Source organism: Mastomys coucha, unplaced genomic scaffold (assembly GCF_008632895.1).
Source record: "Mastomys coucha isolate ucsf_1 unplaced genomic scaffold, UCSF_Mcou_1 pScaffold22, whole genome shotgun sequence".
NCBI lineage: Eukaryota > Metazoa > Chordata > Mammalia > Rodentia > Muridae > Mastomys > Mastomys coucha.
In genome coordinates, this window is record NW_022196905.1 from 59,875,029 (window position 1) to 59,890,344 (window position 15,316).

Below are 15,316 nucleotides of genomic sequence, written 5' to 3' on the forward strand. Positions count from 1 at the left end.
GATTGTTGGGACTCAGTCGCAGGCAGGCGCACTCTTACTAACTCAGCTCTAACAACACAGTACAGAACTGTACAACCAACAACGGGTAACCGACCGCCACCTCAGGCAGCACATCCCGCCTATCCAGCCAGCTTCACTGCCAAAAGAGAAGCTAAGCCCCAGCTGGCAAAGCCCATTCTATGCACATTGTCCGATTTTTTTTTTTTTCCTGCATGTTATAAGCCCTAGAATCTGGCTAAGGTCTGTATGAAGCTCTTGCCCAGAAGTCTCAGCACTTCTGTTCACTCATCGCTCACGTTTGAAAGATCAGGATAAGATTTGTGTCTTCTCTCCTTCCAAGGAATTGTTTAATTTACTGGTCATAGTTCCTGGCATATGATAGAATATATATGTATATATATATATGTATATTTATATGTGTGTGTGTGCTTATATATGTGTGTATATATCTACACACACACTTTCACACACACTTGTTTGTTGAATGCATAACTAAGTAACTTCCACAAAGACTTCTGGTCATGACTTTATACTGCCCTTCCTAGTGATTCTGGTAATACCCATCCACTCCTGACTTCTGCCTTAGCTTAAATGCAACTTCCTTTCATGTCTTTTTAATTCCTTCTGCTGAGTTAGGTGTTCCTTCCACACTGTAAGAAAGTTTCAATATTCATTTCTGGGTTCATCTGACTCCCAAACTCAGCGACCGGTGATAGTAAATGTTTATGCAGCATTTGTAATGAATGGATAAATGAAGAAAACTGGAAATGTAGTTTGTCTCTGCCAAAAGACAGAAACGCACCCAGTCTAACCAGGTGTACTGGTGTGTCCACCTGTCTTGGGTCTTTTTTTTATTAACTGCATTAAGATGTAATTTACATAATATAAAACTCACTCATTAGGGTCTTACTAATGCCTTCTTGCCTCTCACACTTGGTAAGTGAAGGCCGCTTTTTTTTTTTTTCCTGATGGTGAAACTGGGAAGAAAATGGAAGTGCTGAGTCTAAAACAGAAAATGGACCCTTCCGGCCTTATTTACTAGTGCTTGCTTCCTGCCTCATTTTCCAGCTGTGGCACTAAGCAAATTAACATCTCTGAGTCCTGGATCCTGATGTATAAAATGTCACAAATACAATATTGGACCCTCTCAGGGTGAAATAAGACGGCCTGGGTAAAGGATCTAACCAGAGAAGCAGCGCTTAAAAACAAGGTTGGTTCCCTCCATCCTATGTCTTGCTAACCTCGGGCTTGAAAACAGCAGGTCTGTTTTTCACCATTTGTTCTGAGTATATTTTTTAAAATACCCAACCTGCCTGCATACTTAACCACCTCATTCTGTGATTTAGAATCCCTGATCTGGTCCCTCCTTCTACTCATCATTCAGCACAGGCTTTTGCTTTCCATCTCTTGAATGTGTCTGTTAGAAAGAACACCCCCGCCCCCATCACTGGAGAACCATGATCTCTCCTCAGTTGCTATTCCCTTTCTTCTGTGCCGAAAGTATTGTGGACCAAAATCTTATTATCCCAAACCTCTGTTCTTTGAAAAAGGTTTTTCCTATTAAGAAAAAAAATGTTTTTTCCTTTCAGCCTCTAGTCTCAAATCACTTATCTTTTCTTTGATCTGTTTCTAGAGCCCCCGGGCGCCTGTATTCTGTGTCTCGAACATACTGCTTCCCAGCGACCCACCGGTTCTTCCCCTAGAGTCACATTACATCAGCTTCACTAATGCACTATATATCAGATGTTATATTCTAGGCAGTCCATTAAAAACCGAGCCTGGACACAGGTTCAATTTAACATGGAGGACAGATGGTCTAAGGTTAAGTACAAACTGTTCCGAGATTGGGGGCTGGGGGAGGACCGACAAATATTTATATTCAATATTAAACATATATATATATATATATACCTGTTGATTTTGTGCTTTTTCTCAAGGTTTCAGAGACCCTCGAGCTTTGGAGTGATTGAGACGATAGAGGAGGGTTTCCAGAAATTTCGCCCCAAATGAAAAGCTCCATCAAAAAGGCTGCTCCATGCGCTCAAGGAACACCCACCAACAAAAACCATCTCCACAACCACCAGATTAGCTCACCGGCGAGTGAGACTGCAAGGTTTGGGGGCTCGGCTGTACCATTCTGTATGATGCATGGGGGTGTTCGAGCCCTCTTGGCCTTCCTCCTCGGCTTGTTTCTGCTCCTACCTCCCCTGCTCAGGCTTTCCCAGTGAGTGAGGCCGGCGCTTTATAGCAGCAGCCTGGGCGGCTCCACCGGCTGTTTTTCCGCTCCTCCGGGTTGTGTTTGGTAGTACCATCCGTCAAGATGCAGCTGAAGCCGATGGAGATTAACCCCGAGGTAAGCATAGCTGCTGGGTCGCCTTGGGAGAAATAAGGCTGGCCCTTAGCTACAGCTAAGTAGCTGAATCAGATAGTTTTTATTATCATTTTCTTCTTTGCTTTTGCCTTTCAGATGCTGAACAAAGTGAGTGGCGTGGCGCGCAGTCTCTATCCCTCTCCTCCGGGAGCATCTCTTGGAGACGCCCAGCCGGCCGCGCCCTGTGCAATGGAGGTGGCTGGGCTGGGGCGCCGAGCTGGGTGTCGTCTCTGCCCTGAGTTATTTAGGGGTTTGGGGGTGACAGAGAGATCGATCAGGGGGAGGTGGCGGAGGATGGACTCGGACGGGAAGGAGCGCGGGGAATAGCTCTCGAGGGCGTGGCGACGGCCAGCGGACTCTAGTCGGAGGGCTTCACGCGAGCCACGTGTGGGCTGAGCTTTGTGCTGTGTCATTGCGCGGCACCGAGGGTGGGACGGCGCGGAGGCTCCTCCCAAACTCGGGTGGGAACCCGTGAGTGTGTGTGTGTGTGTGTTTGGTGGGGGGTGGGGAGTGGGAGGGCTGCACGAGGGATGCTCGTGCTGACCCCGCCCCCTAGCAGGTGCCCATCATTTGTCTGGCTTTTTTTTTTTTTTGGTCTGGCTGCCCTGTCTTTTCCTTGCAGGTGTTGGCCAAGCTGGGGGTCGCAGGCCAGTGGCGCTTCGCCGACGTGCTCGGGCTGGAGGAGGAGACTCTGGGCTCAGTGCCATCCCCTGCCTGCGCTCTGCTGCTGCTGTTTCCCCTCACGGCCCAGGTAGGGAGAGGTCTGTGATGGGCGGGTCTCATTGGATGCACAGTGCTGTGGAATGAGTTCCTACCTCACGTTGTCCGCTTTTCCTGCAGGGTTAAGGGATAAGGATCCCACTTACCCCTTAATGCAGGTGGGAGGTGCCTGCATTTTCAAGGTAGCTGTTCATTGGGGCTCGATTGTAATATCCATTATTGCCTTAATTTGGAAGAGAAGGAGCCCATTGATTCCAAGTTGGTTTTTTCAGTTATTCAGAGAAAGATCCCCAACTTGCTTGCTTATTTATTTATGCATGAGCCTTGCTTCCGCTAGGCTGTTTGTTTCCTTTTAAGGGCTGTGAGTGGGTCAGGTCCCTGTTTGGTTCTGAGGCTCCCACCTGGCTGTACACTGAAGAGGGCCTGGCTTGCTCTCAAAAGGGCTCTCTTAATTTGCCACCTTCATCTGCCTTTCTGGTAGATTCTCCATTCCCCTTCCCCCGCTCCCAGCAGGCCCACTGTCGAACGTTCCTGTTAGAAAGCTGAATCACTGGTACACAGAGCCGTCGCCGCTGTCTCTACCCCTCTGACCTTGGGACTGGATGGAGTAGGGCTCCTAGCACAGTCATGGAGCCACCTTTTCATTTTCTGAAACAGTCTTCCATCTCCCACTGTGCAGGCTGGGATGCATGTGATTCAGAAACTGAGCATCACATAAAGACAAAACAGTGTGGTCTGTGTGTGGCGCCTCAGTAAATCATGGCTTCGTCTGCCTCCTGTTGGCACTCAGCTGCCTAATGATTTAAGAGGGGATGACTTTGGTAAAACTCGGAGGCATTTGCATCTCTGCCATGACTCCAAATGGGATGAGGTTAATTAAATACCATCCTAAGGGCAGGTGCTCTAGAAGCATCTCTGACCCGAACTAAAGCTGTATGGGAGGTTCTAGGCCTTCCTCCTACCAAACCGTCTCTGGCGAGGTCAAACGTGTAGTTTGGATGATCTCGGTGACATGTTTATTGCTACCACTCCATTGGCTTCCTTGACCGAACCAAAGTCCGCTCTCCTCCGGCTGTGGCAGTTTCTGGAGCTGCTCTCTAGAGGAACCATGATGACTTGGAGGTTTTGAGCAGAGCTCAGGCAAGGCCTCTAGGTGGCAGTGGTGAACCCCCTTGCTTGGAACTGCTCACTCTTCTCATTTTGCAGGCTCCAGTGGCTCTTTTTAGAGAACATTCCAGTTTGGTTGGGCTACTGTTTTGTCCTTTAGCTGCCCTCTAATCTGCCCCATATATTGAGTACTTATTCTGCATATGTAGTAGGTAAAACATTGAAGATTTTTTTGTTTGTTTTTGTTTTTGTTTTCCGAGACAGGGTTTCTCTGTATAGCCTTGGCTGTCCTGGAACTCACTCTGTAGACCAGGTTAGCCCCAAACTCAGAAATCCACCTGCCTCTGCCTCCAAAATGCTAGGATTAAAGGCATGTGCCACCACTGCCCGGCAAAGAATTTTTTTTAGTGGAAAATGAAGCTTATAGTTTGACTTCTGTCCCCAAGCTAATTTAGGAAGCACCTCATCCTTACTAATATTGTGTTGTGAAACCCTAAATGAACATCGTAATTCACTTTGTGATGATGCGATCCGGGAATTCTGCTTATGTAAGAGCTCGGTGGTGGTCTGTTTTACAGTGGTAGCTGCTTAGCATTAAGAGGTATGGAAACCCTTCCCAGTAAATGGGAAGCAAGAACATCTGAGTTTCAGTTCATCTTGTGGGACAGTCTTATTCCTCTCCTACAGCCACAGAGTAAATGCACACTTCTCATCTCCAAGTACAGTAAACACAAGACTACTAGAATTGGAGCGGAGCTGGCTAATATACTCTGTGAATTCTGCTGGCTGTGGGCGATAGGCGTTTCTATGGCAGTAGCACCTGCTTTTGATTGACAAGTCCTAACTTCTCAGGTCTCCCAAGCTCACCAGTGAGAGGAATGGTCAGTCGCCTGAGTCACTGTACAAGAAGCTGGCAATGCTTGGAGGAAATCCCCTGTTCAGTTCATGTAGCAGCCTTCCCAGACAATTGTACAATTGTAATCTATCTTCTGGTTAGAGTGTCCCCTGTATTGCTGGCAAGGATAAACTAGTACCCTGCCTGTTAACAAAATGAAAGTTTGGGTTTTTGTTTGTTTGTTTGTTTGTGTTTTGTTTTGTTTTGCTTTTAAATCATAGTCCAATCCTTGCACCAGTTAGCTTTACTTTTCTAAAACAAACCAGGAGGGGAAGTCCCTGCCCCTGCTTGCCCCTTCCAGACAGTTAGACCTTATTGAAAGACATCAACTCACACACAAATGGAACAGTTAAAGAATAGCGAAACAGACACCAGCTGGTGCCAACCTTGGGTATTGATCACAGCTTGATTAGAAGCCTGTATGAAATACAGTCCTTATTCTCACTGAAGGGAGAAAACCCTGAATGGAGCTCTGTTGGCGGATTTCATGTCACCCTGCCTCCAGCTAAAGGTTGCCGTGGTGTCTAGACAGCCTTGGGTAGCATCCAAAGCCATGCCTGCACTGCAGCATCGGGGTGGAACCCCGTGGCCTATTTGGGTGTGGGAGGCAGACCGTTCTCTGGGTGTGCAACAGCATCTAGAACCATGGCGCGTGCTCATGGTCACACATCCCCCTGTGTATCTCTTTAGAACTGGCTGGACTGCCGTCTGCTTGCTTTAAATTTTCATTTTGTGATGGTGGAAAAAAATAAAAAACAAACCCAAAACCATTTCTCCCCATTCACAGCATGAAAACTTCAGAAAAAAACAAATTGAGGAACTGAAGGGACAAGAAGTCAGCCCTAAAGTTTACTTCATGAAGCAGACCATCGGAAACTCCTGCGGTACCATCGGGCTGATCCATGCAGTGGCCAATAACCAAGACAAGCTGGAATTTGGTACTTGTGGCTTAATGATTTGGTCATCTGTTATTTTTTTTTTTTAATTATTAGTGTGGGTACATGCCACGGCATGCCGGTGGGGGTTAGAGTTGTGGGGCACTCTCCTTCCACTTGATAGAGGTTTGGGGGGACCACTCACCATCTAAGTCACCTGCTATTTAAACTTGGAACATAGGGTTCAAAGAATTCAGTTTTACAGTGACTTTATTTTAGCAATGTATAAACACATACACTCAAGTGGGACAGGACGGGCCCTCACTCTGTGACTCTGTAATTTTAGCTAGCCTGGCTATCCTTGAACTCAGTCCTCTTGAGGCAATCCTCTCTCTTCAGCTTCCTACTGGGACTTAGAGGTGTGTGCCTCCACATCCATCTTTAAAGTTGTTTGAAGCCTATTAAATCACATCTGCCAGATATCACTTATCCAGATATAGGGCCATGAAGGGTGTTTTGCTGTTTGTTTTGAGAGAAACTAATTCTCTAAGAAGTGTTTGGCCCCCTTTTTTCTTTCTCATTTTTCACAACTTTATGGGGCTTAGGTGAAAGAGAAGGAATACTTGAGGGCCAGCTGATGTAAAGATTCTTGTGTGTGTGTGTGTGTGTGTGTGTGTGTGTGTGTGTATAAATGCTCAAAATTCTAAGGAATTTTCACATCCAGAAAATAGGAATCTTGTCTATAGCAGTTGTATGTCTCGTACTTGACAGGAGGATCAGAAGCGCTGCCAGCTGCTGACACACACACAGGCATAGCAGCAGGGAAAGGCCCCTAAAGGGAGCCACTGAGAGCAAAAGCATATAGAGGGCTTCATCCTTCCTCCAGTGGAAGCTGAACAGGATGTAGAAGAAAGAGATCTGAGTCGTTAGATCTGTGAAAGGCACAAGACCCAGCAAGGAAGGTTCCACTCACATAGCAGCTATGTGCAATTCAGGCCTAGCAAGGAAGGTTCCACTCACATAGCAGTTATGTGAGATTCAGGCCAAGAATCGACAAAGTTCTTAAAATGCCAGAGTGTAAACCTTTTCGGCTTGGAGAGCTATGTGGGCTCTGACTTTGTAGCTGAAACCTGGCTATAGCTATCTATACTGGAAGCCCACGGGTGTTCAATGAAAACTTTTTTGTTTGTTTGTTTTTTTGTGTGGTTTTTTTTTTTTTTTTTTTTTTTTTTTTGTGGCAAATGCTACTGCCTGTGTAGCCCTGGCTGTCCTGGAACTCACTCTGTAGACCAGCCTGGCCTCAAACTCAGAAATCCACCTGCCTCTGCCTCCCAAGTGCTGGGATTAAAGGCGTGTGCCAACACCACCCGGCTTCAATGAAAACTTCATTTGTAGAAAGAAATAATAGTAATTTGCCATCTTCTGATTTTGAATGGCTACAAATTGAATACCCTCAGCACCATTATTCCTGCAGGTCCAATGTAGTCCCAGCTACTCAGGACACTGAGGCAGGACCATTCGAACCTAGGCAAGGCCATGGAGGGATTTGTGTCCAAGAAACATTTAGCTCAGTTGTAGACTATTTTGTCTTAAACAGTAGAAGGCCTTGGGGGTTGATCTTATACATGCATGCACACACATTCACTCTAGATACCACACACATACGTATCTACAAAATTATTTTCACTTAGATGTTTATACTTAAAAAGTACCCTTGTGTACTTTTTAAATTAAAATGCTTGTTTGTGAGTACCTAGGTCTCTTAGTTCTTTTTCAGGTGTGGATGTGGTGAAGCTGCATTAGAAAGCTGTATTGGGCCGGGCGGTGGTGGCGCACGCCTTTAGTCCCAGCACTTGGGAGGCAGAGGCAGGTGGATCTCTGAGTTCGAGGCCAGCCTGGTCTACAGAGTGAGTTCCAGGACAGCCAGAGCTACACAGAGAAATCCTGTCTCAAAAAACCAAAAAAAAAAAAGGAAAGCTGTATTGGATCTTTCCTTCTGTGAAGCCTGGATCAGGGTGATGGAATGTTAGAACCATGGTCGAGCCAGGGTTCAAAAGTTAATTCGATCCATCCTTCTCATGGAGTTAAGAGGATTTGGTTTTGGTTTTCTTTCTTCTCAGTGACAAGGATCAAGTCCAGGGCTAGACAAGTACTATACTATGGAACCTGCTCTCACCCTTCCAGATTTTGAAATGATGCCCAGTAACTGAATTTGTTACATCTAGAGCTGACAGTTCACACAGAGGTCATCTGAAATCAGTTATTTTTTTGATAGCTGGCTCTCCTGCCTCTCCACACTTAGACCAACCACTGTTGAGCAGGGACAGTGTCTAGCCTAAAGGCAGCTGGCCAGACAGCACAGGTTTTCATATTTCCATCTAAGACCTTTATGTTAATGGCATTCAGGGTTCCATTTACCACTCTGAAATAAAAACCTGGATTTGGGAACTGTTACTAGATTAGAATGTTATTGTATATATAGAGTAGATGCTGTGCTGGGGAGATGGCGGGGCACGACTTTAATCCCTGCACTCAGGAGGCAGAGGCAGTCAGGTCTCTGAGTTCGAGGCCTGCCTGATCTACAGAGCAAGTTCCAGGATGGCAAGGCTATGCAGAGAAATCCTGTCTCTTAAAAAAATTGCATTGAGGGCTGGAGAGATGGCTCAGTGGTTAAGAGCACTGACTGTTCTTCCAAAGGTCCTGAGTTCAAATCCCAGCAACCACATGATGGCTTACAACCATCTGTACAGCTACAGTGTACTCATATACATAAAATAAATAAATATTAAAAAAAGAAAACCAAATGTTTAAAAAAAAATTGCATTGAGTTAGGAAGTGGTACAGAGTCAGCCACAGATACGGGAGGCTCTGCTTTTAAGGGACTACATGGGTTCCCACAAGAACATGAATGAACTATGTAAGTGCTATAAGGAAATAATGGGATTTGAGAAGTGAATAGGACAAGATTTGGGGTGTCAAGGACCCCCATGTATGCTGAGGAGTGGACTAGCCTGTCTGGCCTGATTGCAGCAGCAGGGAGCGACTGGAAAGCTACCCTGTGGAAAGTGACACCGCATCCACATCTCTGGAGGCCTCGGATAGATTGAGGTGGTTCTCGGGACCAGCTGTGCAAAGGCCTGAGTGGGCAGTCCATGTGCACCCGCTCACACTGTTTAATCCATGCTTAATCTATGCTGATGCGTACATTTTCTTTTTCAAAGAGGATGGATCCGTCCTGAAACAGTTTCTGTCTGAAACGGAGAAGCTGTCCCCTGAAGATAGAGCCAAGTGTTTCGAGAAGAACGAGGTAGAGAGTGCTTCTGTGGCAACGCTTGCTTTTAAATGACTCTTGGATGGCTGTGTGCTAATGGCTTCCTCTCATCTCTGCAGGCCATTCAGGCAGCCCATGACTCCGTGGCCCAGGAGGGCCAGTGTCGGGTAAATACAAATGCACATGCAGACCTGAGCCAGGCGCCCTCTGTTTCCTGTGAGGTATTTACAGGAGTCTTGACAGCAGTGCAGTGCCCAGCAGAGTGTTGCTCACTAAGGCCAGCGGACACCAGGAACTTCTCTTAAAGCGTTTAGACTTGATCAGTTCCACTCAAATGGTTTCAGGAATCTATTTGGCGATTAGACCAAGTCAGTGGTCTATCCTCTGTTTAGCTTGTAAGAGCCTTCGGGTTCAACTCCTGCACCAAAAAAGAAGTGAACAGACTGGCAAAAGCAGTGCATGTGGGTCACGACCTCTTTTGGGGGCTTGAATGACCTTTGGCGGGGGTCACATATCAGATATCTATGATTCAAAGCAGTACAGAATTACAGCTGCGAAGTAGCAATAAAATGATTTTATGATTGGGGGTCAGCACCACATGAGGAACTTCATTAAAGGGTCAGAGGCATCAGGGCAGCTGAGAACCATTTAAGACTTTAAAGTCTAAAGTCAAATGCAGATTTTAACCTAGAAGCCAGGGGCTGTGTTACCTCATTTTCTTTTGATTTCTGGACTTATTAAAAAGCATACAGTACATAGGCCTTCAGGGCTGGCCCAGACATTCCAGCATTTCTGCCTTAGTAGGTTTAAATGCAAGCTGTGTGGAGTATATTCCGATTGGATAGTAAGAGAATTTATTTTTAAAAAGATTTATTTATTTTTTTATCTTATGTCTTATGGGTGTTTTTCCTGTGTGTATGTATTAGTATGTATGCCTATACACCACACCACATGTGAGCCTGATGCCTCTTGGGGCCAGAAGTGGGCAGGAAATCCCCTGGAAGTGGAATTCAGGTGCTTGTGAGCCACCACCCACTGCTGGGATCTGATCCCAGGTCCTGTGCAAGAGTAACGAGTATTCTATAACCTACTGAGCCATCTCCCTAGCCTGAGAATGTATTTTAAATAAGTGTGTCTGCTACTTCATTAATTTTTTTTCTTCTTGACTCTTTTCAGGTAGATGACAAAGTGAATTTCCATTTTATTCTGTTCAACAATGTGGATGGCCACCTGTACGAGCTCGGTAGGTACCGCTCCGCTTTGGGATTCAGTAGGATGTCGAGTATTTGTTCAGACTTAATCTCGCTTACAGCATTTGTTATGTGACTTTCTGGCAGTAAGTATGCAGTGATCTATGAAACCAGAAATGTGAGCTCCAGTGAGAATCTTGGGCCAGCTCTCTGTCACACCTAGTTGGCCTTCTTCAGGCAGCTGAAATGCTCAATGGCTGTAGTGACAAGCCAGTGACATTGGCATCAGTTGGAGGGAGGGGTTCATGGCACCCCTCACCCAAGTCCTCACAGTGTTCCCTAGTACCCATGTCACACAAGGATCAGTACCCGAATACTAACTTGTTTCTCTAAAGTGAATTTGTTAAGATTTTTGTTTGTTTGTTTGTTTGTTTGAGAGAGACAGGGTCTCTCTGCCTAGGCCTGAATGTCCTGTAACTTATTATCTGGACCAGGCTGGCTTCGAACTCACAGAGCTCAGTCTGCCTCTACCTCCCAAATGCTGGAATTAAAGGCATGCATCACCATGCCCAAGTTGTAAAGCGAGTTTAGATCTGTTGAACATCATTTCTATTTGAAGGAATAAAAAGGAATATCCGTCTTGGGAAATTCATCCATTTTTTTTTTTTAATGGAGAAAGGCTTGCAGCTGCATCACCTCAGACTTAAAGGTTCCCAAGGGCAAAAGGAGATGGGAAAAAATCGGCAGTCACAAAAAGGCAGTCGGAAATCCGAGCAGTCTTTACTGTTCCACAGAGAGTGCCTGACTTTTGCACAGTTTTTTTTTTTCTCCAAAACATGGGGGCTACAATTATTAATTCCTCCTATTAGGGTGGCTGGGTTGGGTCTGTGTGTACTCATCAGCTGTAGCCTGGAATTGTCAGTGACCATCCAGAAGTGCTTGGATCTCATTGCATCCTGTCACTTTTGAGATCAAACTCCCCTTGTTAGAATGCTAGCAGCGTTTGGACGAATCTAAAAAATCCTTCTGGGTTGGGCAGCTACCATGTTCTGAAAGTGCAGGGGAAAGCTGACACGCCCGGCTTCTTTGTTCTAGATGGGCGAATGCCCTTTCCAGTGAACCATGGCGCCAGCTCAGAGGACTCTCTGCTGCAGGTAATCCCTGGAGTGCCCCTCTCTCCACTGCAGACAACCTTCTTTCTGCTGCTTTTGTGAATTGTGCTGACATTCAGGAACACTGGCATCAGTTGTGTAGGCTAATAGCATTGTTTAGGGTTTAAAGACCGCTTTAGTCATTCTGTCTGCCTCATCTCATAGCAGGTGGTTTTAAACAGGATCCTTAAAAAAAAAAAAAAAAAAAAAAAAAAGCCCTGACTAATCTGTTTCGTGTGCTGTCTTTAGTTAGAATTGGCTGGAAAGCCATTGCATGGTTTTAGTGTGGGATTAAGGTAGCCATTTGTCTCCTTGTCAGGTTATACCCTCACTAGAGAGTGGAATTTCAGCTCTTACCACCTCCCCTAATCCTTTAAGGCTTCTGGGTATAGGTCAGCCTTGTTGGGTCTATTTTACAAATTTTGGCTAGGTAAATTATGGTTTTGTTTTCTTTCCACATAACCTACTGGTGCTGGAGAGCAGAGGGTTCAGAATCAGTTGGCCAGAGAGATGGCTCAACTATTAAAAGAGTGTGCACTGCGTATGCAGAGTTCTCAGTACTCACATCCAGATGGCGCACCACTACCTGTAATTCCAGTTCTAGGGCACCCACAAACATGCACAAACCCACACATAGACATACTCACAACTAAAATAAGGGGCTTAGCTGATACCCTTGCAAGGGCTCTGGGTTTGATTCCTAGCACCATGTGATGGCTCATAATCATGTATAACTCCATTTCCAGGGAACCCGATGCCCTTCTCTTGTCTCCACAGACAACAGGGATGTGGGGAAAATGCCTGTATACCTAAAACATTTGTTAAAGGAATTAAATCATTTTTTTTTAAAGATTTATATAATTTCATATATGAGTACACTGTTGTAGACTTCAGACACACCAGTAGGGGGCATCAGACCCCATTACAGATGGTTGTGAGCCACCATGTGGGAATTGAACTCAGGACCTCTGGAAGAGCAGTCAGTGCTCTTACCTGCTGAGCCATCTCTCCAGCCCCAGGAATTATACCTTTCAGATTCGTGAGGACCATGAGTTTATCCTGCTGGAAAAGTGACTACTGTCAACTCAGTTCTGAACTGCTGTAGGCCCTTTTAACCTAAAACTGAATCTTTAGAGTGGAATATCACAAGGAAATTTCTTATGATAAAATGTAAGGTGTCAAGGTATGACTTTAGTTGTAGTAGCAACAACAGCTCGTGCTTGGTGTGCACACAGTGGGGGTCAGCAAAGGTTATCTGTGAGGAGCCAGGTAGGCAGTGTTCAGGCTTTGTGTGGTGGGTGGCTCTGGCAAGTGTCCAGGTTCTATAGCTCTAAGCTCTGCTAGAAAGGTCCCTAAATGAGCACGTCCACCTGTGCCTGCCAGAGGTTTGTTCACCACACTGGCAAGAGGCTGGGCTTGGCTCATAGGCTGCAGTTTACTGACTCCTGGGCTGGGTGATTCTCTGAGCTCTACGTTTGTCTGAGTCCCCTTAGTGATGCAGGAAGTGAGACTCCTTGCCGCCTTCTCCAAGACAGATTCATGTCCAAGGTCACTGTGAATGCAATGGTTGAACCATGGTTCTTGGCCAGTGTACATTGAGACCCTTCTTTATAAAGGACATGGCTTTGGAAAACCAGAGATCTGGTCACCTCATAGCACTCGTGGATCAAGGTATACCAACCCAGGCACGTGGCACAGAAACATGGAGTCATTATAGAGAGGGAGTCCGGGATAAAGTCGAGTCTGAGGTATAGGGTCTCGGAGTCAGGTTTTTTTCCCCCTTGCCTTTGACCTCTATTAAAGTCAGTGAGGGTAAGCCAGAAATATTTCCTCTTGGGAAATTCTCTCTGTGTACAGGTTCTGTTTGGATATTAATATCATCCCTCCTTTTCAGGATGCTGCCAAGGTCTGCAGAGAATTCACTGAGCGCGAACAGGGAGAGGTCCGCTTCTCTGCGGTGGCTCTCTGCAAAGCAGCCTAAGTCTGGGGAGAGAGAACCAGCCGCTCCCCCTCCCCTGGGCAGGTGCACGCAGCCTGCCCTTGGTTTGCAGCTTTAGCACTTAGAACCACAGCTGTCTTCTTTCTTGCGTTCTACAGCCCCATCCCCTCCACCCCACCCAGGCCACCAGGGAGCTCTGTCGCAGCCACACCAGGCCACGCACTTCCCCTCCTGTGTCTCGTACCTTGCTCTCTACGGTCTCTTTGGTTTCTGTCTGTAAGACATGGCCTTGGATATGGTTTGTCTAGTCCTTAAGAGGAAGAATAAAACTTTTCTGCTGGTGAGAGTATCAGCTGGTTTTTATTTTCTCTTTCACTACCTCCCCCCCAACACAGACAAATGTCTCCCATCTAATACAGGTAAGAAGATTACCATACAATAGTGTTGGTTTGGTGCTTAATCCAGACTTTATTTCTGTACACTGACATTTCTACACATACCTGTAGAAACTAATTTTTTGAAAGTTTGGTGTAGGCTGGGTGTCATGACTCAAGTTTGTAAGCAGGAAAATTGCTACAAGTTTCAGGCTAGCCTGGGTTATAGAGTGAGACGAGTGTCCAGAGAGAAAGAGAGAGGGGGAGGAAGGTAGAGAGAGAGGGGGAGAAAGAGGGAGGAAGAGGGGGAGAAAGAGGGAGAAAGAGAGGGGTTATGAATGGGCAATTTTAAGAACAGTTTCCGCCGGGCGGTGGTGGCACACGCCTTTAATTCCAGCACTTGGGAGGCTGAGGCAGGCAGATTTCTGAGTTCGACAGCCAGAGCTACTACACAGAGAAACCCTGTCTTGAAAAACCAGAAAAAAAAAGTTTCCATAAAGTGCGCACCCAGTTTTCTGTATCTTTGATGTTTTTTGTTGGTTTCGTATTACAATCAGTCCTGGTATCACCGTTAACTGAAGATTTCCTTGCTCATTGAATGCCTGTTCAGGTCAGAATCACATGTTACATTGGGTTCTTTTGTACAGTGGCCATTGCTCCAGCCTGCCTTCTCAGTTTGATGGACTGGATTGTTTGGAGCAGGACTGAAAGGAATGTTGTCCCTTGACTTCAGATTTTTTTTCCCCCTTAAGATTTAGTGGGATTGGGGGTAGAAGGGGGTGCAGGCACACAAATGGCACAGTGAACACGTGGAGACCAGAGGACAGCTCTTCAGGAGTCAGTTCTCTTCCACCATGATGGAGGCAGTTTCTGGCTACCGTTGCTGGGCTGCACATGGGAGCTGCCCTGTCTCCACTCCATCTTCCTGCAGGAGAGCCAAGTTTACAGATTCGCATTATTGTGTCTAGGTTTTATGTGGGTTCTGGGAATCAAAAGTGACTCATCGAACTTGCTGAACCAGAGAGCTTCACTCGCTGAGTAGTCTCCCCAATCCCGATCTGGGTTTGTCTGTTTTCCTGATTAATGACTTGACAAGAACACAGTGGTTAAGCACCATTTTCATTGCATCATATAAAGAGGTGAGCCTCAGGTGTTGGTCTTTGCTTTTTGCACTTTGAGAACAGAGTCTTTTGTTCTTGCTGCAACAGGAGGGCAGCTGGCCCACAAGCATCTGGGACTCCTCGGACTTGGCCTCCCGTTTTGCTGTAGGCTACATGCTGGGATTACAGGCCTGTGCTGCTGAATCTGGTTTTATGTGGTATGCTGGCTGGTTTAATGTCAAGTTGACAAAAGCTCGAGCCATTTGTGAAGAAGGAAATCAGAGCCATTTACATTTGAAAAAATGCCCCAGCCGGATTGGCTG

The 15,316-nt window shown here is 46.1% G+C and overlaps 1 protein-coding gene across 1 annotated transcript; it reads left to right on the plus strand.

Annotated features, from left to right (window-relative positions):
• Positions 1-2,157: 2,157 nt before the first annotated feature.
• On the plus strand, positions 2,158-13,868 carry Uchl1 (ubiquitin C-terminal hydrolase L1). Its single transcript, XM_031342507.1, has 9 exons — positions 2,158-2,353; positions 2,468-2,479; positions 2,994-3,122; positions 5,881-6,031; positions 9,190-9,275; positions 9,359-9,406; positions 10,416-10,482; positions 11,525-11,583; positions 13,475-13,868. Exons 1-9 carry the CDS (start codon positions 2,321-2,323, stop codon positions 13,559-13,561), a joined length of 672 nt encoding a protein of 223 aa, XP_031198367.1. The 5' UTR covers positions 2,158-2,320; the 3' UTR covers positions 13,562-13,868.
• The last annotated feature ends 1,448 nt before the right edge of the window (positions 13,869-15,316 follow it).